At 42.4% G+C, this 25079-nt stretch overlaps 1 protein-coding gene across 42 annotated transcripts in view; it reads left to right on the top strand.

Moving 5' to 3' along the window:
* LIMCH1 (LIM and calponin homology domains 1) overlaps positions 1–17560 on the top strand; it is a 205908-nt gene extending 188348 nt beyond the window's left edge. For 23 of the 42 annotated variants that reach the window (XM_083630005.1, XM_083630002.1, XM_083630016.1 and 20 more), the window contains 7 exons: positions 643–747; positions 1300–1436; positions 2795–2913; positions 3583–3706; positions 5713–5805; positions 7157–7265; positions 8436–8582. In XM_083630005.1, the coding sequence (XP_083486131.1) occupies positions 643–747; positions 1300–1436; positions 2795–2913; positions 3583–3706; positions 5713–5805; positions 7157–7265; positions 8436–8567 (819 nt within the window). In that variant the 3' untranslated portion in view covers positions 8568–8582. Of the gene's footprint in view, positions 1–642; positions 748–1299; positions 1437–2794; positions 2914–3582; positions 3707–5712; positions 5806–7156; positions 7266–8435; positions 8583–11596; positions 15763–15984 lie in introns of those variants that run through there. The other 19 variants (XM_083630008.1, XM_083629996.1, XM_083630000.1 and 16 more) reach the window with 3 other exon arrangements.
* Positions 17561–25079: the final 7519 nt, after the last annotated feature.

The following is a 25079-nucleotide window of genomic DNA, read 5'->3' as shown; positions in this document are numbered from 1 at the left end:
GTTTATTTCCAAACTGGGTTTGTTGCCAGACTCTCACTATTTTCAAGTGCGTTTCAGTCACATACTGACAAGTTGTTCAGTTAAGAGTTGACTGGGAGGTTTTGCACAATGACCCCACTTCCCCGTAAGATCGGATTTTTTGCAATAAAGAAAGTGCACTGGGAAGTGTGGGGTTTCAGCACTGTATCATCCAGTCTCCTTGCAAACACATCAGAATGAATCCCCTTACCTTACTTGTCAGCTTCCCAAAGGCATTAGATTGGCTGCTATTAGAAACAAAATGCTGGGATGGTATATGTACTTTTGTTATCCATGGAAATTTCTCAATAGCAACAATTTAAAATAAATAAATAAATGCTGGACTATGATGGGATCCAGCCAGGGGAGTTACATCTTTTGTTTTTCGGCCCAGTTTTATTTTATTACATTTATTATTAAAACACGTTATTTTATAAAATGTCCATTGATATCTGACTTCCAGCCTCTTCCCTGTGCCTCTTCCCTGCATTCCGTTCCTCCCTGGGGGAAAATCGGGAAAGGGCACATTTGAGTCTTATATCGCCTGGTTCCTAATGATGCAGCTGGGTTTTGTTGCCAAACTTTCACCATTTTGTTCTTTCGACATCCTTGCCTCTCCTTTAGGAACGCAAGATCATTGAGGACACTGTGGTACCATTCACAGTCACTTCGAGCTCTGCGGAACCCTTGTCCACGTCTTCCTCTGTGACGGATGGAAATGGGACTGTGGTGAGTTTGCTGGTGAAACGAGGGGGAAAATATGGGATGGCAAAAAAAGGAGTCAGATCGGGGTGGGTGGGTATCATCTCTGCGTCATCCAAACTCCGCCTAGCGCAGCAGTTCAGGGATCTGGTTGCAGTGTCTGCTTTGAAAGCAACATTGAATTAAAATGCCTTGGGATTTAGCCTTCTGTTTGTGGAAAGAATCTTTGGAAGGCTGAGGATGAATGTGCGATGGAAGAATTATATAGCTATGTCTGAAATGAGAAGCTGGCCAAACAAGTTCGGATGTTGAGATAGCTGGACTTTGAGGGTGATTTGGTGGGGCAGTAGTGTGGCATTGTACAATGGGTGAAATCAAATGAGACTATAACACTATGGCACAACCTGTTGGAGGTGAAGGGATAAAAAGTTTTAAAGACACCTTTTTTTTTTGCCATCTCTGTCAAATCCTGAAAGTATAATGTACTTTTAAATAATCCCCCCCCCCCATTTTTTCTTTGTTAAATAAATAGGCTGTTCTTTTTTTAAAAAAGAGTGTCTGTATCTCTAATTTTTGTAGAATATGGTGGATGTGAGCTACTCTGAAGAGGAAGATAAACAAAAGGAGGACAGAACTCGGAAGAATTTATTTTTTGAGCAAGATGGTGTACCCTTTTCGAAAAGCAAAGAATCTGAACCATGGAAGGAAAATAAGAGGTGTGTAAAAGAAATAACATTTCATGGGGTGTGCCTGCACAGGTGTTTCTTCCAAAAGAATATATGCACAAACTGCTTGAGCCATCTTCCCATTAGGGAAGAAACAGAAGTCTTATTTCAGATATGGAAGTTTTATTTTGGATATGACAGAGAAGCCTGGAAACAGGAAGCCTGTGATATGTGTGTTTGCCCAATGTCACTGCCCTATCCTAAGATGCTTTGTGGACAGGTTGACACATACATGTTTGCCGTTAGATATAATAATAATAATAATAATAATAATAATAATAATAATAATAATAATTTATTATTTATACCCCACCCATCTGGCTGGGTTTCCTCAGCCACTCTGGGCGGCTCCCAACAGAATGTTAAAAACACGATAAAACATCAAACGTTAAAAACTTCCCTAAACAAGGCTGTCTTCAGATGTCTTCTAAAAGTCAGGTAGTTGTTTATTTCCTTGACATCTGATGGGAGGTGTTCCACAGGACAGCTACCACTACCGAGAAAGCCCTCTGCCTGCTTCCCTGTAACCTCACTTCTCGCAGGGAGGGAACCAACAGAAGGCCCTCGGGGCTGGACCTCAGTGTCCAGGCTGAATGATGAGGGTGGAGACACTCCTTCAGGTATACTGGACTAAGGCCTTTTAGGGCTTTAAAAGACAGCACCAACACTTTGAATTGTGCTCAGAAATGTAGTTCAAGCCAATATAGGTCCTTCAGGACCGGTGTTATATGGTCTTGGCTACCGCTCCCAGTCACCAGTCCAGCTGTTGCATTCTGGATTAGTTGTAGTTTCCAAGTCACCTTCAAAGGTAGCCCTACGTAGATCGCATTGCAGTAGTCCAAGCGGGAGATAACTAGAGCATGCATCACTTTGCAAGACAGTCAGCGGGCTGGTAGGGTCTCAGCCTGCACACCAGATGGAGCTGGTAGACAGCTGCCCTGGATGCAGAAATGACCTGCACCTCCATGAACAGCTATGACTCCAAAATGACTCCCAGGCTGTGCACCTGGTCCTTCAGGGGCACAGTTACCCCATTCAGGACCAGGGAGTCCCCCACACCAGCCCATCCCTTGTCCCCCCAAAACAGTACTTCTGTCTTGTCAGGATTCAGCCTGATAACATCACTGGTTGCTTTTCATGTACAAAACAGCCGCCGCCAGGGCTAAGAGCGAACAGATTTTCATATCATCTCAGATGGAATACTTTATCATAGGAAGAGTGTGCTGCCAAAACCAAAGCTACGTGAGCCTTCCCATATGGGTAGCTGTGGCATCATCAAGCCTAATTTCAAATGCGATTTTGAAATCGCTCCATATTGTTCCTACCTTTTTATGTTTTACGTTTATCAGCACTGTAAATAAAGAAGAATATATAGGAACCAGTAAACAGAGGGGAAATGAGCAAGACCCACAGATGTCCAGGACAGAACGTCTACAGCCCACTGAGATGACTTTGCCGCTGTGCCAGGGTACGTGAAGGCTTTTAAAATCTCTTTACAGAACAACAACTCTCTCCTAACTAGTTGAAACTACGTTTGCAGTGAAAATAAAATCTACTATTCTCCTTTCTGGTATTGCATGTATTGTTAAATTTAGAGGAGATTGAAAGAATTAAAATACTATGAGTTGTTTTGTGCAGAATCCAACCTCTTTATACAATGCGGGGTTTAAAAGAAAAAGAAACCACTGCTCAGAAATTATCTTCAGAGAACTTTCAGCATAGCCTTCACAAGGCTTCCAGACTCTTGTTGCTATTTCACTTGTGGAATTCAGTCACGTACCATGAAATTCAGCTTCCACATTTAAAGTGAATTTGGTACATAACAAACGTGCTTGCAAAATAAGCCAGACACCTTGTGATAAGGAAAGTGAGGAGAAATGCTCTGGGTGTGTACATGAATGGAACGTCCCGTAAACTCCCTGGAAACAAATCGCTCAATAAAGAGGTTTTCTGGAAGTGCAAAAGGCTCAAAAAATGACCCTCTCCATGCTCGGCAACCGTAGCAATGTAGCTATATGTCTTTTTCAAAGCTTTATGGTACCTTTCTTTTGGGTGTGTGTGCGTATTCAGAAATGTCCCCTGTCAGACAACCCCTTTATTATGCAAGTGTTTGCCTAATTCGAATCTCTCTCTCCAGATGTTACGTGGAATCAGCAGTTATTAACTAAACAGAGCCCACGTGTTTCAGACACGAAACAGAAAAACTTTCCGTCGGAACATAATTTAGGTCTGCCGGTCAGTTCTGCAAGAGAAATGAGGAGGTAGGTAACAGAGTTGTCAACACTTAACAACACTAACAGGACTGGCTTAAAGGTTTGTCAGTTAAAATTAGAAACTTATTTACAATGATACGGAATCTCAAAGCAAAAGGAAAGGTAGACAGGGGGAATGAGAAATGCGGATGAAATTATAATTGGAAGTTAGAAAGTCAGTTGGGTTGGGAGGGATGGGGGGGGAAGTCATTGACTCGAGAGAGTCAGAATATAGGTAATGTAAAGGTAAAGGTAAAGGGACCCCTGACGATTAGGTCCAGTCATGACCGACTCTGGGGTCGCGGCGCTCATCTCACTTTACTGGCTGAGGGAGCCGGCGTACAGCTTCCGGATCATGTGGCCAGCATGACTAAGCCGCTTCTGGCGAACCAGAGCAGCGCACGGAAACGCCGTTTACCTTCCCGCCGGAGCAGTCCCTATTTATCTACTTGCACTTTGACGTGCTTTCGGACTGCTAGGTTGGCAGGAGCAGGGACCGAGCAATGGGAGCTCACCCTGTTGCAGGGATTCGAACTGCCGACCTTCTGATCGGCAAGTCCTAGGCTCTGTGGTTTAACCCACAGCGCCACCCGCGTCCCATAGGTAATGTAAAGATATGTAAAATCACACAGTGTTTTTTGAAAATGAAAATGCCAATAAATATTATTATTATTATAAAAAGGAGGTAGGTAACAGAGGCTTCCATGACTTAATCAGCATAGTATGAGAGCATACAATCAGCTATGATATCACAGACCACACTGAGACAGAGACCCCGGGGAAGAGAAAGAGGTTGCCTTAAGTTTCGTGTTTGACCCTTCCCTAAGCGAGAACAACAAGCAAGCCACTCTGGGAAGGGAGTGACATCTGGGGGCAGACCGTAGAAACAATGGGTCATGTGGTAAAATGTTCCTGGACTGTACAACTTCAGAGCATGGAGCAGTGGGGAGAGGAGCATGACATGACTGAAGCCTCTTGGGCTTGCCGATCAGAAGGTCGGCGGTTCGAATCTCCGTGATGGGGTGAGCTCCCGTTGCTCTGCCCCAGCTCCTGCCAACCTAGCTGTTTAAAAGCATGCCAATGCAAGTAGATAAATAGGTACCGCTGCAGCGGGAAGGTAAACAACGTTTCTGTGCACTCTGGTTTCCGTCACAGTGTCCCATTGCACCAGAAGCAGTTTAGTCATGCTGGCCACATGACCTGGAAAACTGTCTGTGGACAAATGCCAACTCCCTCGGCCTGAAAGTGAGATGAGCACCACACCCTATAGTCGAATTTGACAGGACTGAACTGTCCAGGGATTCTTCACCTTTACTTTTTCCCTTATTATCATTATGAGTTAATTAAATCCTTCTCGCCTGCGGAATACTAGAAGAAGAAGAAGAGTTTGGATTTGATATCCCGCCTTTCACTCCCTTTAAGAAGTCTTAAAGCAGCTAACATTCTCCTTTCCCTTCCTCCCCCACAACAAACACTCTGTGAGGTGAGTGGGGCTGAGAGACTTCAGAGAAGTGTGACTGGCCCAAGGTCACCCAGCAGCTGCATGTGGAGGAGCGGAGACGCGAACCCGGTTCCCCAGATTACGAGACTACCGCTCTTAACCACTACACCACACTGGCTCTCTTCTCACCTGTGGAATACTAGCCACGCTTTTGTACTACAGTGATAATTCTGACTATACAAGGAGGCGTTTTCTTACCCAGGGAGCCATTCAGAGTTGCGACTCCCCTGTTTCCATTTGAAGGAACCACGTGCAAGAAGAGTTCACCACAAGATACAGGGAGAGAGGTTCTTACTCAACCTCCAAAGCCTGCACCAGACCACTCAGGCCTGCAGCACGAATCCTCACTCTTGTCAATGCACCAGCCCTGCCTGGCTTCCTAGAGGCCGCTCAGTGCCTGAGGCTCAGTGCCATTTCCTGCCCCATTAGGATCCCTCCTGACTCTCTGCTATGAGGCTGGACTTGCACTTCCAAAGCTTCACCACAGTTCCCTCCTGTTTTGTTTCTGTTTCAGGGCAGGCTGTCAAGAGAGCTCTGGTGCTGGGCGATCATCATCATCACCCTGTTCTCCTACAACTCAAAGCCAGTCACCCAACAGGTACAAAAGGTCAATAAGGATTTTCACAAGCTAATGAGCTACTTTACAAAGTTATCATTTCAGCTAAAACTTCCTAACTGGTGAGCGCAGTTTTGAGGCGTGCGAGTGGTGGCATAGATTAAGATGTTCCCAAAAGTATATTATCACCCTGGAAAATATCTAGGAGCTGCTTCTACAGATAATGGGAGGTTGTTCGAATGCCATACATGCAAAACATAAAGGAGATAGTTGTCTTAGGATGTCAGTTTGCATTTCTTAGTGCAAAAAGTATTGATCTGATGTGTAGAGATCTCTCCTATTCTACTTAATTCAAGGGAGTTCTGGAAGCTTCTGGAAGCTTCTATGTGTGAAAGAAACAAGCGGAAGGTTCATGATGTTTGGGTTATTCCTTCAGAGAAGCTGAGTACAACTGGCTTAAACTGGTTCTCTTATCTCTTTCTGTCATGGTCATGCTGACTATAAAAGGCCGGAAGGAGCCTGGGTTTCACTTTCTCTTTCTATCTCTTTTACTTCTGGTGTGGTGTTCTGTACATAGTATGCTCAGTGTTAAGGTTTAGACTTACTATAAGCTATAGTAAGTTTAAGTTAAGTCTGCTGCAACTGGATTTCTTATGGACAGGGCCAATCCTGAATGTATTGGACTTGTGACCATTATGCTCATTTGCCTTCAGTAGCAGTAAAGCTCTGCTGGATGAAATACAATTGCCTCTCGTCTATTTTTTTGGGAATCCTGCAATGAGTTTAAGTTGTTACTCAGCTAACTATACATTGGAATCTACTCTGGATCAATACTGAGTAGAATTTCAATGGCACATGATCCTAACAAACCACCACAAATATGGAGCACATCCACATGGTGCTTGCCTTATAGGAATAACTCAAGCTGTAGCTATGATGGTTGTAGTCCTGTGGGTGTCTCAGCCAGAAACAGTTCCTTCCTGTGCCATCAGTTGACAGAGAACCGAAATGAACTGCAGTTCAGTATGTTCATTGTCCATTGGGTTACTCTGGTGAAGATGTCTCTCTCTTCTAGGAGATGCTATACCCTTGCCAACCACAGGTAGCCACTGTCCATAATGTCACCTTAGTACAGTGTTTCTCAAAATGTAGGAGAGGAGCCCCACCTTTGGGGTGTGAGAGATCCTCAGCGGCTGGATGCCCTGCTTGGCCATGAATGGTTTGAGCACTCGCTAGGTCCTCAACGCTTTGGCTAGCTGGAGAACAAACCAGCCTTTTCAGGGCAGCGGCAGGTTTCCTCTCGTACCAAACATCAGCTTTGTGAGTGAGAGGATTTTCACGGGGGCCACGGCATGGGAGGAAATGTTTGAATCTGGTTTTGTCGTTTCTTTCTTTCTTTTAGGTCTGTCAGCGGAAAGAAACTCTGCTCTACCTGCGGACAGCCTCTCGGGAAAGGCGCAGCCATGATTATTGAAACACTCGGTCTTTATTTCCATATTCAGTGCTTCAGGGTAGGATTCCTCAGTAACGTATTCTCCCTAAAGGATGGCCTGCCTGTTGTCTTTTGCATGGCAGTTCCCTTCAGCACAGTTGGGAGGTTTAGTGCAACTTGCCTTGCAGGTGCTTATACCCTCTGTTTCTTTCTGGTGATGGACGCTCCACCATCCCGAGCCGTCTATGTGGCAAGCTACTCCAGACAACACAGCCACTAGAAACCCTCCTGCTTTGATGTCAGGCATCAGGGAATCCGATCCCTCCCACAGTGGCAGCCAAGAAGCAGATAAACAATAAAAGTTCTTACCAAGCAATTTATTCAATAATTCACAGAGAGCGACGAAGGAAGGCAGTCTCCCTAAGATAATGCCGTTGCTCTGAGTAAAGTCCCGCCCCCTCTGTCTCTCCTATCCTACATCACCCCTGTGTCAGCTAATCTGAGCTTTTTGCCTCTGAGCTCTCTGTTCTAATACCCTCAATGCACTCCTGGTCCTGAGCGAGGGGGTGGTCAGGAATGCTTTCCAGAGACACTGAGTCTGTCAGCTGTCTCTCCCCTGGTGCGTCGTCTTCTTCCTGCTGTTCCTCTCCCAATATTTCCCAGCTTCTCCCCTCTGCAGCCTCTGAACTGTGCCCTTCTGCAAACCACTGTTCTAAATCTATACTGTCCTCCTCCTCTCAGGAAGATTCAGAAGAAGGGGAGGCGGTCTCCACCGTTCCTCCTCAGTCCAGCCCCTAACATTTGGAGATAATTTGAAGATGTGGCGAGGAACTATGGAAAGAATTTTTCTCTTTTTAACCCAAACAAAGATGCACACCCAGATGGCATATCCACACCACTAACTTAAGCTATCATTTAATTTCTAGGGAATTCTGGGAACAGTAATCATGTGATAGGGAGTAAGGGAAGGGATATGTCAGAGTGAAAACACTCACCAAAGTACAGATCCCAGGATTCTTGGTGGATGGGCACCATGACAATTAACCTGGTATAAAAGCATCATAGTTTGGGTATTATTATTATTATTATTATTATTATTATTATTATTATTATTATTATTATTATTATTATTCCCTGCTCATCTGGCTGGGTTTCCCCACCCACTCTGGGCGGCCTACAGCATATCACTAGATACCCCGATGAATATATTGTTTAACTTTAATTATATCCACTCTTTGTCAATAAATAGTGTGGAATCTGCAAGGGACAACTTGGAGATGCAGCAAGCGGAACAGATGTCCGGATTAGAAGTGGTCTTCTCAACTGCAATGATTGTTACATCAGATCCAGAAGTAAGTACCGGGGACTGGTCTCAATGTGATATTTACTGTGTGTGTGTGTGTGTGTGTGTGGTTTTTTTCAACACCGCATACTACATTAGCCTTGCAAATATGCCCAGGGCCTATGCCACCCCACAAAAAAACATTTACTACCTCACTTGCCAATGCGTACCAGTTGAGATAAATCATTTGTGGCGCATCAGTTGCCTGAAAGATGTGTGCAAACAAACAAAAGTGCCCTGAGGCACTTTACACCACCCTCTTGTGCACATTAACTCAGAAGTAAGTCGCACTGTGGTTAGTGGGTTTACTTCATGGCAAGGGTGCCTCAAGGCCTTCCATGATTCCCTTTGGAGAAAATGCAAGTCTCCCCCTGAGATCAGTGGGACTTAAAAGTGCCTAATTATGGTGTGATCCAACCCTACCTCACATTTTACTAAAACTGATCAGATGGAGGCAATTTGCACTCCGCACAGGTAAATGGGCAAGTGGTTATTTACAGGTACGTCCAACATATAATCTTGTAATGATTTAATTTCTTGTTGAAACTGTATCCTTTTCTTATTCATTCATTCCATTTATATCCCACCTTTCCTTCAAGGAAATATGGTTTTTTCTCCTTGCCTCCTGCCTGCCCCAGACCCCCATTTTATTCCATAGCGATCCAATGAGGTAGATTCAGGTAGGTAGCCATGTTGGTCTGATGCAGTCAAAATAAATAAAAAAACTGTTCAGTAGCACCTTAAAGACCAGCTAAGTTTGTTCTGGGCATAAGCTTTCGTGTGCATGCGCACATGAAGAAATGTACACGTACACGAAAGCTTATATCCAGAACAAACTTAGTTTGTCTTAAGGTGGTATTGGACAGTTTTTTTTTATTTCCAATGAGGTAGGTTAGGCTGAGAGAATATGATAGGCTCAAGGAGTGAATTTCACCCTGGGTCTCTCCGGTCCTGGTCCGACACTCATTACCTCACCACAATGAGCAGTGATCTTCGCAAAGAGTTCCTTTGAGGTTGTAGGTTTCACCTCCCGATCTTTTTCCTGGTTAGTTATACCAATATCTGAAATAATCTAGTACTACGAAACCAACAGCACTAAATGCTAGAGCTAACGGGATATTAAGAGGCTGATCGCAGGAAAATAAAATACTACCACTGACACGTAGAAGAGGGGATGCTGGCATGTTTTGTGAACCCACGAGAGACTTGTAGCTTCAGGGATGTGGCAGGCTTGATGTTCCACCATTGTGAGTTTGTAAACTGGCTCTGGAGCAAAGACTGTGGGGAATGGCAGAAGAAACCGCTCTGATTCCTTTCAAAATTCAGTGCAAAAGGCCAGGAAGGGACAGAGGCTGTTCCTGCCTCTCTGCATTCACCTGTTTGCACTGATCTTTTAGCTCATTTGCAAATTTAGCAGAAGGCAGGCTGTCCTTCTGTACAGTAATGCATCAAACATTAAAAGCTTCCCTAAACAGGGCTGCCTTCAGATGTCTTCTAAAAGTCTGGTAGTTGTTTTTCTCTTTGACATCTGGTGGGAGGGTGTTCCACAGGGTGGGTGCCACTACTGAGAAGGCCCTCTGCCTGGTTCCCTGTAACTTGGCTTCTCGCAGGGAGGGAACCGCCAGAAGGCCCTCGGCGCTGGACCTCAGTGTCCGGGTAGAATGATGGGGGTGGAGACGCTCCTTCAGATGCTTTGAGTAAAGAAAGGAACCACAACAGGTGTACCTCTCCTCTTTCCGGGGAAGAAAAAGTGTGTTGTTATAAAGAGAATGAGAAGAAAAAAACTAATTCTAAGATGCTGCTTTTTGCACTGGGAAACACTTCCACATCCTGAAAGGTAGAGGGCACTGTTGTATAGTTTCACAGTCAATTTGCACCAGGGAGTCGCACGTTTTTGGCAGGAACTATCGTAAATATGAAATGAACAATGGATAAATTATCATTTAGATGTGTGGCTTTAATTATTCCAATCCCACATTCTCCTTTGGCTTTGAATCTAACTGCTATAGCCTGTTCTGCGAAAGGGTGGACAGAAAGTAGACGGCGATTTGACGGAAAACCACATTCCCGCTTCCAGTTGCTGACTACTGCTGAGATTTTTGCAGTGCTAAGGAAACGCCGGTGTGCTCACTTAGTGGGGATCTGGGGGGAGCCATGGAGAAGTGGGAGAAGGGTGTGCATCGCTCCTAATCTCTGAACCCTGGTTGAGTAACTGTATATAAAGCACATCGCTTCTCCCAAAGAATTCTGGGAACTGTAGTTTATCCATCTCAGAGCCTCAATTCCAGCATCTCCTTTAAATGTACACAGCCATATAAGCCTCAGTGGTGCATTGCACCCTCTCTTCAGCTGTTTAAGACTGGAAATACAGAAGGAAGGAGGTCTTAGGATGCTTGTATACAAAAAATACATTGCAGTTGCCATTAATTTGATTCTGAATTGATTTTAGAATGCTGTGTTACTTTTATTGTTGTTAGCCACTCTGAGCCCAGCTTCGGCTGGGGAGGGCGGGATATAAATACAATTTTATTGTTTATTGTTTTTATTATTATTATTATTTTAAATTTTATTAATTTTCCCAAAATTATAAACAAAACAAACAAATAAACAAACAAACTTAGATCACAGCCTTATTAAAATTACACTTATTAACATTGTTAAGTGACTTCCTCGCTTCCCCTTGATTGAATTTCCATGCATATCCTTTTAACGGTTTTCCAAATCAAGGTTCTTATGAAATTTAACTTAAACATTAACATCCTTATACCTTTTCATTTTAAAATTAAACATATTAATTCATCACTTAACTTATATAAAATCCTAAGCCAATTAAGTATATGCAAGCTATTTCCAGTTAATTTAACTTTACATATTTAACTAAATAATCATTAAATTTTGTCCATTCTTCCCGATACTCCTCTTCCTTCTGGTCGCGGACTCTTCCGGTTAGGTCGGCTAGCTCCGAAAACTCCATCATCTTCATATTATTTTTATCATTTGTTGCTTCCTGACGTGAAGAATGGCGCAAGCGCTTTCACTTTTTCTACCTGTTTTTGTCTTAATTATAGCCGCTGGTCAGCCCACGACTTTGTGACATGGATTTCAGTCTTGCGTGCAAATGTGTTCTCCAAGAAGGATTGTCGCTGTTGTTCTGTTCCTGGGGCTGCTTCGGGACAATCACTTGTCAGAGCTTATATCCATGGACTTGATAGCTCTCATCTCATCTTTGCAAGGCAGGCACAAAAGGCTACATCGGCTACTTTCCAATGCAATACATATTCCACCCCCTTTCTTAATTCACTTACATGTATGAAGTTCATCTCTGGACTTTCAGCTCCTTTTCCCTCTCGCAGGAGCGTGCGTGTTCCATACTATCAGTTACGTTTGGTTTCCGAATCTGCTCTTATGAAAGTAACAAGGAAATAAAGATGCAATAAACCTGTTCTGTTTCTAATACGACTAGGAACTGAGAATGTTAAGTTTACACTACTTTTTGTAGATGTTCTATAATATGCCAATGTGTAAATCTAATTAGTTGCATTTGAAGAAGAAGAAAATTTAAACAGCATGACAGAAAGGAGTTTCCCCCCTGTTTTGTTTCTGAAGTGGTAACTTTTTTATATATATACAAAGACACTAGTTTGATCCAAACATCCTGTAATTCTGAAACATTTTACTATATTACTTTCAGTGGAAGTCAGGAAATTGAGTGAGCAAGTGATTGCATGTTCAATCCTACACCTATAGACCTGGGAATAGGGCCCACTGAACTCAGTGAGGTTTACTTCTGAGTAGACATGCCTAGGATTGGACTGACGGTCATGCCATCTGTTGTGTGCATAAAATGATGTTTCTTGTAATAACAAACTATTTTACCGAATGAAGTGTTTTCTCTAAGCTTAAATAATACATGCATTCGAGGTTGTAGAAATACTCAATAGGGATTGGTCAACTGGCAGCCCATGACATGAATCTTCTTTCTGAAGCAATTTACCAGCCACTGGTAGCTGTACCCACTTTTAATCAAGATGTGCCCAGGGTTTGACTTAGATGTGGGGGAAAGTTGGTACCTAAATCATCATCTATCCCAACCTCAATGCAGCTCCGTGAAGATGTGACGTTATTTCTCTCCCTTGGTGCTGGTGTGTAATGGTCCGTCTATGCCTCTGCACGTGTGTACCATAATTGTGAAAGTGAAAGTGTTGCTGCTTTGGGGGGGTGTAACTTTTTATGGAGTCTGACCCATAAACACCTAGCACCTCCGACCACTTGCTGTATGGAAGATAAAATGGCTCCTGAGGATGCAGGACTTGGGGCACCCTAGGATAACCAATAATAAGACTATCTTGAGATAAATATCGTAGAATGACCACTGCAAATGCTTTCTGCAAGGTCAGTGGAGCAACACTGCAAGCCAAAGCTGCTAATTTTCGATTGTAGGGAAAGACGTTTGTGGGCGGCAGGGATGGAGACACACAGCCTGAAGAAAACAGGACAGACACTCTGGAATTTGGGGCTGTAGAGCCTTTCATTCTGCAGAGAGTGGGCATGCTTGACGCTGGAGTATTCAGTGATGGGTACAACTTCAGGACTACTCATCTATATATTCCTGTTTCCAGTAAAGTTGCCACAGAGTTGGTTAAACTTCTGTACCCCAATGATTCTGCATATATTGAATTTAAAGGGGGAACCTGGGCCTGTATGAATACATGGTAATAATCATATGATTTCAGCTGAGATCCTAAGCTCCTAAGCTGAACTTCCAAATAAATATGCTTCGGATTTGGGTATGTTTACACACACACAAATTTAGGCCAAGGCCATACACTTTTATTCAAGGAGGGATAAAGTGCTGGCATCAGTCCCCATGTGTTGGCTGTTCCTGGAACATTGCCTCTTACGCCTGCAGCCATATGCTCTGAAGGGAAATGGCTCTACAAAGGCTTAAGAGTAAATGGCCTAGGAAGACAGCCTGAACTAGTAGTGCATCAATGCACATGTTTCCAAGACTGTTTGTGTGCTCCCTTAGCAGTGTGGTCTTCATCATTATACCCAGATTGATTCCCACACCGATCTGGTAACATGCATAATGTGGGAGGAGTACTATGATTGTGGGCATCTGATGTGGTTACTTTGACACTGGCGCATTCCCAGTGTAGGAATGGGAAACAGCCACATTGTTCCCCACATGCAGCCACCTCGGTGTGTACATAACATTACGTTCTGGAGCAGCATGAGAATCGGCCACAAAGAAGTAGTAGCAGCAACCGTGCTTTTCAGATAGCTAAAGAACCAGCCCACTTGACCAATAATGATGGAAGTTTTCAAATGTGCAAGAAATAAAAGAGAGAGGGTGTTATATTTGAATCTGGATTTAAACCCGGTCAAGTCAGGTACACCGCGTGTGTTTCTGATTGAACATTTTCCTGACTCCTAAGGAACTGGGATGGTGATCGGAGGCAGCACACTAGATTTAGCTGATGTGCTCCGGTTGCAAAATAGTGGTTTGTGAGCAGTATTCTTTGGTATCTTCTGCAGGCTGAGTAAAGGTGCGAGAGATTGGAAAGCCTATGTAGTTATGGTCTTCAAAAAGGAAAAATATATTTATGCTGCCTTAAGAATATGAAAGCAACAAACAAAATTAATTGAGATTCCTTGTTGTATGTGACTGTATTTGCACATCGGTTATCTCTTGGTGGGCTAGCAGAAAGAAATAGTGGACATTTATTAGGTAAGCAATAAATATTTTCTAAGGGTGACACAGTGTCACTATTTATTTATGTGTCTAGGTGGGTCTTGATGTGCAGTTGTGCAAACATGCAGTCATGTCTCCTTTTGTCACTCAAAAGCATTTGTATACGATTGTGTCTATCTTAAAACATACGATTGTCTGATAGGAAGTTACACATTTCATTAAAATTGTGCCTTAGAAAATACAAAGCTGTTGCACATTCACCAGTGACAGATGGATGTAATAATTGTGTTGTTTTTTAAGAAAAAATATAATTCCTAAGGACAGAGATTGGCAGTGAAGTTGTTCTGCAAACAACAAGCTTTGTGGGACTGTCCATTTGACCCCCCACATTGTGAGTAGTCATTGAAGTGATTTGTTGGGGATACATATAGATAACTTTGCTGTTTGAATGGATTGTGCTGTAGTCATAATACCTCTTTGTATAACAAGAAATGCACAGTATAAAAACTGAAACCACTGATTTGTGTAAGTACCTTTCTCCCCCACCAAAAAACCGAATTATTCCCCTGCTTGACTGCAGTTTTTACAAACATTTACCTTGGAATAAGTGCCATTGGGGGAAGAAATTTTTTTGCTTCTGAGTAAACAAGTATAGGATTACAGTGCAAAGCAGTCGTTCCCAAACTGTGGACTGTGAGAGCGTTACTTGTGTGCTTTGTGACATGAACTGGACTGCATAGTTAAAAGCTCATGCAATTCCAAAGTACAGGAGAGGATGCCCGGTGTGTCTCTGCATGATGGATTGCTCCACCCTCCCCTCCTTCCGATCAGCCAAGCTGGAGGCAGATCATTCTGCGGTGTGTCTCTGTCTCCATTGCATCATATTAAATACAGAGTTGCAGTAGAATTGGACATCCTCCAAGGAGATTTCCCATTGCATCTCTGCTTGAGTTTCTGCTCCTTCCGTTCAGCGGCTTACGCAGAAACACAAGAAATTGGCTCCTCCTGGATAGCCATTCTTCCTCTCACACTCTACAAAAGGAAACTGCTTTGGGTGCAGCAGTGATGTGCGCCTCCGTTTTTAATTCAGACATGGCTGTGTCAGCTCTCAGAAGTTTGGGAAATTTCATCAAGGGTTGGAATCCGGCGCCTCCTGTTCAGGAAACGGCCTCTGCTTGTAAACAGACAGTCCTTCAGGTTCAGCTGGAAGGCAGGCCTCTGATCTGAGCACTGCGGTTTGCAAGCCCGAGTGCTCAGTTCCACAAATCGACTTGTCAGTGGCACAACCTATCGTGTTGTTTCTGTTCCCTTGTGGAACAGCAGGGGCTGCTGAGCCTGAGGGCCACACCCAAGCCTCTGGGGGCCACATGGCCACCTCACACTCCTCTGCAGACCGCACAAACACCCTTTCTCAGCTAATCCATGCAGATTAGTTGAGGATGGGGATTTGTCGCCACCTCTGCATTCAAGTGAGCAATCCAATGACCAGGGAGGGATGATTTACATCCCCACCAGGGCACTGAGCTCTACCCCCCCCCCGTATTTTTCGCTCTATAAGATGCGCCAGACCATAAGACGCACCTAGTTTTGGGAGGAGGAAAACAAGAAAAAACTATTCTGAATCTCAGAAGCCAGAACAACAAGCAGCAATCCCTCTTGCTGTTCTGGCTTCTGGGATAGCTGCACAGCCTGCATTCGCTCCATAAGACGCACACACATTTCCCCTTACTTTTTAGGAGGGGAAAAGTGAGTCTTATAAAGCAAAAAATACTGTACATTAACCCCCTGCCTGCTGCCACAAAAATCAGTGGCGTTCTGGTGGAAGAGAGAGACTAGTTCAGACCCTTGAACTGGGGCTTAGCCGTCCCTGCTTCAAGTAAAGGCAGACATAAGGTCCCACCACCAATGTTCTGAAGTTCATGGAGTTGTGGCATTCTTGCTATTGGCAGCAAGTGTGTTCCCTGCAAATTGGAGCTGGGTTGTGCGTTAAGTCTCCATTACTGCAGTCTACTTCCTGGTGCAGAGCAGTTGCACACCTGACCAGGAGATTTGTGTTTATGTCAGTGCCCTCTTAAAAGGTGTTGAGAGAGCAGTCTGGCATAGGTACCAGTATCTAGTGCATGTGAAGGACTGCGGATATGGGCCAGAACCCAGCGCACAGTTGGGTATCTTCAAAACTCTTGGGAACCAGTGGTGCTTAAGGGCACAGCTTTGCTTGTTGAGTATAAGCCAGTGGGGAGCTCCATTGAAATTAATAGAACTTGCCCCAAGAGCAGAACATGGTATGTTCTTGTGCAGGTCCTGTTGCTTTCAGTGGGTCTTGCACAACAGCATATTCCAATGGCTTGTGAAGACGTTGATTTGCACTTGTGTGCAAAGATTGCTTTAAATAGTTTTTTTTAAAAAATCATGCAAAATCATGAGGATTCTCCAGATCTGATCCTGCTTTTAATAACCTTCAAGTCCTGCCAGTCTTCAGTAAGAGAATAACTGCAGCCAGAATTTACATGCTAGCAGAATTTTTCAAGAGCAACGTTTTTATACGCAAACAGGATTTTATGGCACATCCACTTACGAATGTAGCTGACCATCTTTCTTCTTGTAAACTAGAAGATGGCAGCAGCTAACTTTTCATGTATCAATACCTGAATCACTCACACGTTCCACTTCCATTAAGATGGATTAGTCACCAGCATAAAGATTTTTTTAAAACTGTCAACTCTTCCTCCTTATATTTTATTTAAAATGGGTATGCACACTGCAGCCGCCTCATTATTTCCAGCTCTGTTTATAAACGTGTTAATATTTGTTTCACAAATAACTTGGGAATGGGTAAGGGTAGGGAATGGCCAGGGAGGGGGGAGTTTATCTACTGCTATGTTGGTTTGAAATGGTAAATAATGTGTTTCAAAAGATAATTTACTATTGACGCGCCAATATAATAAACATAATGGATTAAAATAAAAACCCCAAAAAGTGTATTTAGCTTCTAATTTCTTTAGAGAGCAGGCATAACCATGTCATAATTATTTTTTTATATATTTCATTTTCAAAACTTCATAGTGGCCCTTATTCTTGTTATGTAGAATTAATTCCGTATACTCTGTAGTTATCTATAAGTGGTATAAAAGTTGGTGAGCCAAAAGAGGGCTACTTTATATGCAAGATCACCAAAGGATGAAAGTCCTACTTGGGTTAATGTTGAATACCAGTTACACTAATCTCCATTGATGATATTTATTCTAAAATGCCTCTGGAAAGCAAGAGAATTCTTGTCTAAATGCAACAGCTTTTATAGTAAATGTTATGTTTATAAATAAACATTGATTAAAACTGGTGCTGTTTGACTTTTAATTGTTTTGGTATAGCCAAACATAATTTTTTTTTGCAGGAAACGAATATATTTTGTTTGGTGCCTGGTGCTATACTTTTTGCTAGAAGCCGTAGAACAGGTATTGAAAATCCAGGAATCTGTTTTCCGTCTTGAGATGTGTGATGTGCAGAGCTAAATTCCCATTGGATGGAAAGTGTACTGTAGATTGTTACCTGAAAACTTCTCATTGATAAATCAATAGTCCAGAGATACAAGTGCTGCCCCTAGTCTCTTGGAACATACCCAAGTTTGAATTAGATCTATATGACTTGATTGTTGGAAATCTGGCATATTGGAGAGGGGCATATGTGTGAGAACATTCAAGAAAGGTATTAGCTTTCCTTTCCAAATTTCATTACGTGAAATTACGCCAGAAAGGGCTTGGGTGACAGCCATACTCAGGAGTTACCCCAAAACGTCTACCATATATTATGACAGTTTTGCAGGATCAATATATATGGGCTCAGAAGAGAGCATGGCCTTTTGCTGAGCCACCCAATGGTGATTTGGGGGTTTGGATTTCTCTGCCTGTGAATAAAATGCAGGTGATTGGCTTCAACTATATGTTAAGCGAAGCCTTTGCCCATGACTTTATTAACAATTTCACCAGCCCCAAATCCCAAAATGTTCAGCAAGTGTGAGGGCCAGCTACCCACCGGTTAGAAATGAGGTTATTTTAAAGCTGAACTAGAATGGCCTAGATGCATCTCATTGGTGTTGGACAAAGCGTGTTGACAGCATGCATTAAATTAATGACAAAGGCCTCTGCTTTAAGACGACATGTGTTCTAGCTTTTAAATGTAAAGCTTAATTTGAAGTCCCAAAGTGGTTATTCTTTTTTTTCTTTTTTTAAATCACTCCCAGAATGCAAGAAAGAACCATTAAAGGTTTTTAGTGATGTTTGGAGAGCTCTGCTTCCAGAATAAAATTGGCTCCTTTTCCTTGGATGCTGGACTGAGTTTTAATTGAATTTTGATGAGATGATGGATGTTGTACTTTATTCCAAGTCTATATGCTAAATTAACAAGACTGTCTGCTTAGTTTTCCCTTTTGAAAGCAGACCAGGATGAGTTGCCACTAATTCTCTCGTTCAAAATATGATTAGCTACGTGAACCAAAATCTTAGTCAAAAGTTGAAAGTCATTTTTGAAAGAAAAAGAATTCTCTCAAGCCAAGGTTAATTCTTAGCATAGGGCTCCTCTGGAAGCACACAATGAAATGGGAATAATCCAGTCCCACTAAATTAAATAGAACTTTCTCTGGGTAAACATGGGTACATTTTCTTTTTGATGAAACAAGCTTGAGATCCTTCAAAGCTATAATCAAAAGTAAATTGTAAAGCAGATACAGTACATTTCAAATATTTAAATGAGAGGTAGCTACTTCCACAGATACCCAGTTACACGTAGGAAAGGCTCCAGCTAAGATGAATGTCTTGGATGGCCACAACTTTTATCCAACCGTTAGGCTCACTTGTGATCAAACAAAACATGGTGGTGCCAATTCATGGAAAGAGATGTTAATGTTAACATTTCCTGTACAGCAGCTGATCAGAGAGCATGCAAATTGTTTTGGTATCTCATGTGTTAATAGATGCTCAAGTTATGTTTGTCCAAACTTGGGGAAGTGCTCTGGCTCCTGTGATCAGAGACTTGGGACATGACGGAAATAAAGGAAATTACCCATTACAGTCCTCTACCAGAGGAAATAAATCAGATGACTAGAACCTTTCAAATTAACTGTGGACACGGTTTATTTTGTATTGGAATTAAAACGGATAGAATTGTTATTATGGACATATTAAATTGTTGGCATCTGTCTGTCTTGAGAGTCAGTGGAGGGCACCTCCAAGGGCAAGGCCAAACCACTGGAGAATCACAGCACCTGCTGTGGCTGCAGAAACTGGTGACTCTTAACCGCTGCCTCCCACGTTGTTTTTGCTGTGTTAACAGCACCAAAGTGACCTCTCTGGGGGTTCCAGGCTGCCCAGATGACAATACTTGCCTTTTGGCCTCACTGATGTGTTCCAAAGGAAAGCAGAGCAGGACGTTTGGCACCAGCCTGGCTGCAGGAGTTGCCAGGATGAGGGTAAAAGATTTCCTTAGGGACCCCACTCCAGATTTGTGTAGGGCTTCCTCCTTAGCCCTTTCTTCTCCCGAAGATATCCCACAAGGCAGCAGAGGTTTGGGATCAGTTTTCCTTCTCCTAGATGGGCTCCCTTCCCAGGTTGATGAGCCCCATCTGCCCCTCGCTTCCCTCTACAGCACGTGCAGAAACCACCTTCTTGGATCCACTGTCGGTCTCGTCCGCTCAGTCTGCCAGATACTTTTCTCACTTGCAGGGGAAGTGAGGGTTTGAGACCCATTGGCAACCCTTACCTGGTTTATGTGGGATGTGATCCACGAGAGGCAGTCAAGTACAACATTCCTTGAAATGCTAGAGAAGACATGCAAGGGAATGTTTGGTCCAGCCAGTCAAAACTTCCTGTTCCTCCTGGCTGGAGCATCCTTCCTTTTGCATGTGATAGAAAGTGGGTATGACCTAACCTGTCTAGGTAACAGAAGGACGAGTCACGCAGCAACCTCTCTCTCTTTTTCTGACTTCCTTCTTTGTTTGACCAGCTTTCAGCTAGGACTGCTCTGCTAGCTCTCAGCTAGTAGAAGCACTGGGATTATTCCCCCATATGGAGTAGATCCACATGTACATATCTGTAACTAAGCCTGCCTTCAGGAATACAACTGTGAACTGATGTAAGTAAACTTCTTTTATTGACTTTGAATAAGATTGTGACGTCTTTATTCTTTTAAGAGGGTTTCAAGGGAACTTACCAGGAATGCACAATTCAATCTGAAGACAGACTGAATTGTATAATAGTGAGAGGCTCACACGAGCCTGCAACCAGCTATCTGCTGTGCATGTAAAAAGGGGAATGTATCTCTGCTAAGTAAAGGAACTTGCTAGCACAAGTTAGGAAGGATATTAATAAACAATATATCCTCTCCTGCCACCCTGAACATTCCCACAGTTTAGCCGGCCAGATGGAAGCCATTCACCTGTTGCATGCTGACAGCTTCTAGGAGCCACAGGTGAAAGTTGAGTGCAGGGTGAGGCCTTCTGGCAATTCCCTCACTCCGAGAAGTGAGGTTACAGGGAACCAGGCAGAGGGCCTTCTTGGTAGTGGCACCCGCCTGTGGAACACCCTTCCATCAGATGTCAAGCAAATAACTATCTGACTTTTAGAAGGCATCTGAAGGCAGCCCTGTTAGGGAAGTTTTATTCTGTTTTTAATGTTCTGTTGAAAGCCGCCCAGAGTGGCTGGGGAAACCCAGCCAGATGGGCAGGGTAGAAATAATAAATTATTGTTATCATTACACAAAGGTAGACAAACTACCCCAGAAGGAGCATGGCATGTTCCCCTACCAGAGGTAGGGGAGGAGATGGGAGATTGTTCCCTCTGACATGCAGAAATAGTTGTATTGACAGAATGATCTTAGCACAACACTGTATTCCACACTAGGTAAGCACTGATTGGGGAGTTCTGCACCAAATCACATGAGATTAGGACACAACTGAGCATCTGTGTTGACTTCTCCACTAGGTGTGTGTCCAAACAGGCCATATATTTCCATTCCACTTGATGAAAGTGCAGATGAGCTCCACTGAGCTAACATGACAGCCATTCCTGTGATGTTTGCATTGCGATAGCACATTCTGCTATGCAAGCCAGCACAACAACACACAGCACTGAGAGACGTGCCTGCCAAGTTTGTTTTTTTCAACTGCTAAATTAGGCTAGTTTCCTGTATTATTTTATGCAACGTTTTATGGATTGGGCTTTATTGACATTAGGATTCCTCTGCAATTGTTCCTCCTGACATGTTGTGATCGGCTTTGAAAGCAACCCTCTGGAAAAACCCAGTGGTGGTGATGTAAGGTGAAGTGTTAATGTTCCAAAGCTTGCCTGTTTCATATATGTGCAATGAAGAACAACAATAGAGATGGCTGTGGCTGGCTTTGTAGTATTATCTGGTTGCTTTAGCTGGGGAGCATTGTAACTAGTTCAAAGCTTGAAGTTTGAATTAGTTTGAAACTCAAAGTTCACATTAGTTCAATAATAATAATAATAATAATAATAATAATAATAATAATAATAGTGTCCCCAGTCACTCTGGGCGGCTTTCAACAGAACATTAAAAACAGAATAAAACATCACATATTAAAAACTTCCCTAAACAGGGCTGCCTTCAGATGTCTTCTAAAAGTCAGATAGTTGTTTATTTCCTTGACATTTAATGGGAGGGCATTCCACAGGGTGGGCGCCACTACTGAGAAGGCCCTCTGCCTGGTTCCCTGTAACCTCACTTCTCACAGTGGCGGAACTGCCAGAAGGCCCTCGGAGATGGATCTCAGTTCAAAGCTCTAGGTTTGAATGCTTCAAAGCTCGAAGCTCAAATTAGTTCAAAGTTTGAATTAGTTCAAAGCTCAAAGTAATTCAGTTTGAATTAGTTCAAAGCGCAAAGTTCAAAGTTCAAAGAAGTTCAAAATTTGTAAAGGGGTGGCACAAAATGTGGGGTTCATGGCACAAAACTAGCTCATAAATTTGGCATCAGTTTGGGGGTGGATCTGGAATTTTGGGGTCACACATGAATGAAGCTGCCTAGAGGTTTCGACTTAATTTAAACATATCCCCTCTTTGGTGTTGTTCTCTTTTGGTTAGGGAAAAAAAGACTATAGCGTTGCTTCTGAGCCTCTGGCATTCTTTGCTGCATGGCGTTATTCCAGTTCATTGAATTAATGTTTCAAACATACAAGTCCTAGCATTTCAAAGGGAGCAATAAGTATGTAATAAAAATAGGAATTAATTGCAATGGAAAGAAATGCTGCTTCACTTTTAAGCCTAGAAGCTGCCTATTGAACATACTTTCACACCTCAAAATCAAGATGAACCCCATACTACACGTATACCACCCAACATCTTCATCACACAATACACACAGAACTTAGCAGCAAAGATACAATGACTATTTCTCATGTTAAAAAACTAAAATACACGATAGTTAGATAATTACTATGGGGATAAATTTAGAGCCCTTTATTATAGGCTCAAGCAAGACCCTGCCAAGAGACTTTTCTTTTCAGTTCTAATCAGTTTTTTAATCAATGTATCCCAGCAACAAACATCCAGTTTTATTAGTCTGTGAATAAAGTGAGCAGGGTTTTGTTTGGATAAGAAACTCCAATGCAAATACACCTAAGCTAAAATGAATATAAAAAATGCCCCCCTAAACTGAAAATATGTAAATAATTCCAAATATATAAACAACACTTGGAACACAAACCTTAAAATCTGAAAAAGTATGGAACACATAATTACTCTCTACAAAACTTGAGACTATGGTTTGGGAGGGATATATCTATTACCCTGGATTGCTAATAAAGACTTTCAACTTAACAAGTGCGTCATCCAGTTTTCCTCTGTGAGATCTTTGGCCTTGTTGGGCATCAAAAGCACAAGAAATAAACTAAACAGCATAATGGCAACTATTTTAAAAGATTAACAACTAAACCCTATGTCCTTTTAATGTGTGTATTGATTGTGTTCTTCCACATTCTCTTGCCGCATCTGGAATCACATGCAATTATCTCTTAATAGCGAATTCTATATATTATGTATTTATTGCTACTGAATAGTTGGTGTTGTAGCTGAAATCCGTTAAAAATAACGCAAGTTCCAAATTGTTTTGAAGTGGAGAGTGCGATGCACAAGCCAAGTTCCTTGCATCTCTAATCCAAAGGGATGTTTTTGGTCACCAGAAACACACATTCTGAGCAGCTTTTCCTCACCAAGGCATTTAGCAATTATTCCTTGTTGAAAGCGGTATTAAAAATTGCTTGTCTCCTGCAAAGGGCTCTGGTATTCCAGCATAATCAACTCTGTTCATGGTTGACTGTCCTGTACTGGAACTATTGGCGACATTTCAATATTTTTATCTTTGTACTTCTTTCAAGAGGAAAATGTCTCCGAGCGGAAGTGCAATAAAGCCTTTTAAAGCATTGGCATGCAATTGCGTGTTGAGAAAGCAGAACATCAGCTCGAGCTGTGAGGATAACTGTTAGAGGGAAACATCACAGCCGAAGTTTTGGGTATTCAGTCAAACAAAAAATGAAGCATTTTTTTTTAAAAAACCCCATACAAAGCATTTTCAGAAAGATCCCAATCTGGGATGTTTTGGAGCAGTTTCCAAGGAGGCCTTTTAATATTTATTTTGTAAGGTAATCTGGTTTTGTAAATGCTGACTGCTAGGAAGTGGGCAAAAGAAAAGGATCTTTCTTACGATTGTGACTGCCAGGTAACTCTTGAATTTAAAACTAACACAGTTATGAATTCCTGTTCAATGTGATTAGCTTAATGAATTCCAAGAGAGTTGAAGTAGCCAAACGGGATGACCAGGTTTAGCCTGTATAACAAAGTGTATATTTGAGATTTGCTTTTTAGAATACCTATACCATGCACATTACGTAAGTTATCCACAAATACTGATTTCTTCTTGCCAATTTAATACCTTTTGGTGTATCTTACTTCTTTCTCAATGCGCATCATCTCCTCCCATTCACACAACACATACACCTTACACTGGACTCCGGAATACTTTTGTATTGGTGTGAAAGCACTTCTTTGAATCCTGTAAGCCTGAATTGCCCTTATTTGAAAAGAAGAAGAAAATCTCTGGCAATTCACATTCATTCAGTAACTTACCGTTTATCGACTTTTTGATGACTGTGTGAATGGCCTCCGCTAAAAGTACTGCTTTGGGGTGGGGTCAGATGACATGAAAAGCTCTGACTGGGGTATTTCATCTGTCATGCTGAAGTCACCGAGAGATTATTATGCATCGGGCAACCCACTTTAATTCTCTGGTTGTTAGGACTGCAGTGTTGTGGAGGAATTAAACTGCACCTGTCTCTAAAAGATTTCAGAGGAAAAATAATGGATGGATTGTTTTGAAATCTGTTTCTGACCTAAGTTGATGTGCTATCCAACAAGGAGCTTTCTGACATGCTAAAAAAGCAACTATCTCAAGGAGATATTCACAGAATGAATGGCAGCACTTACACAAGGTACAATGCAGTGAAGTGCTATACTTGAAGACCGTATTGTGATGGGTTCAAAACCTGATCACCACCCTAGAAACTGGGTCACAGCACTTCCTGGTTCCTACAACATTATCCACAAAGGAAATTCTCAATACTGGGGGGTTGATTTATTTCCCGCCCAGATCCTGCCCACTCTCTAGTGCCTATCAGTGACCATTTATCACGACACTCTTGTTTTTAAAAACAGACTTCAGGAAGAAAGTAAATTAGACCGAGAGATGTAGAGGGCATGTATTTGCTTTTTGTTTTTATTATCAACAATCAGTTAATGGTACACTCTTGGAAAACTATATGCACATGTAGAAATATTTCCCCTTTTAAATAGAAG

Source organism: Podarcis filfolensis, assembly GCF_964270895.1.
Source record: "Podarcis filfolensis genome assembly, chromosome: 9".
Taxonomy (NCBI): Eukaryota; Metazoa; Chordata; class Lepidosauria; order Squamata; family Lacertidae; genus Podarcis; species Podarcis filfolensis.
Note: the sequence above shows the minus strand (reverse complement) of the source record. Positions and strands in the feature narration are given on the sequence as shown.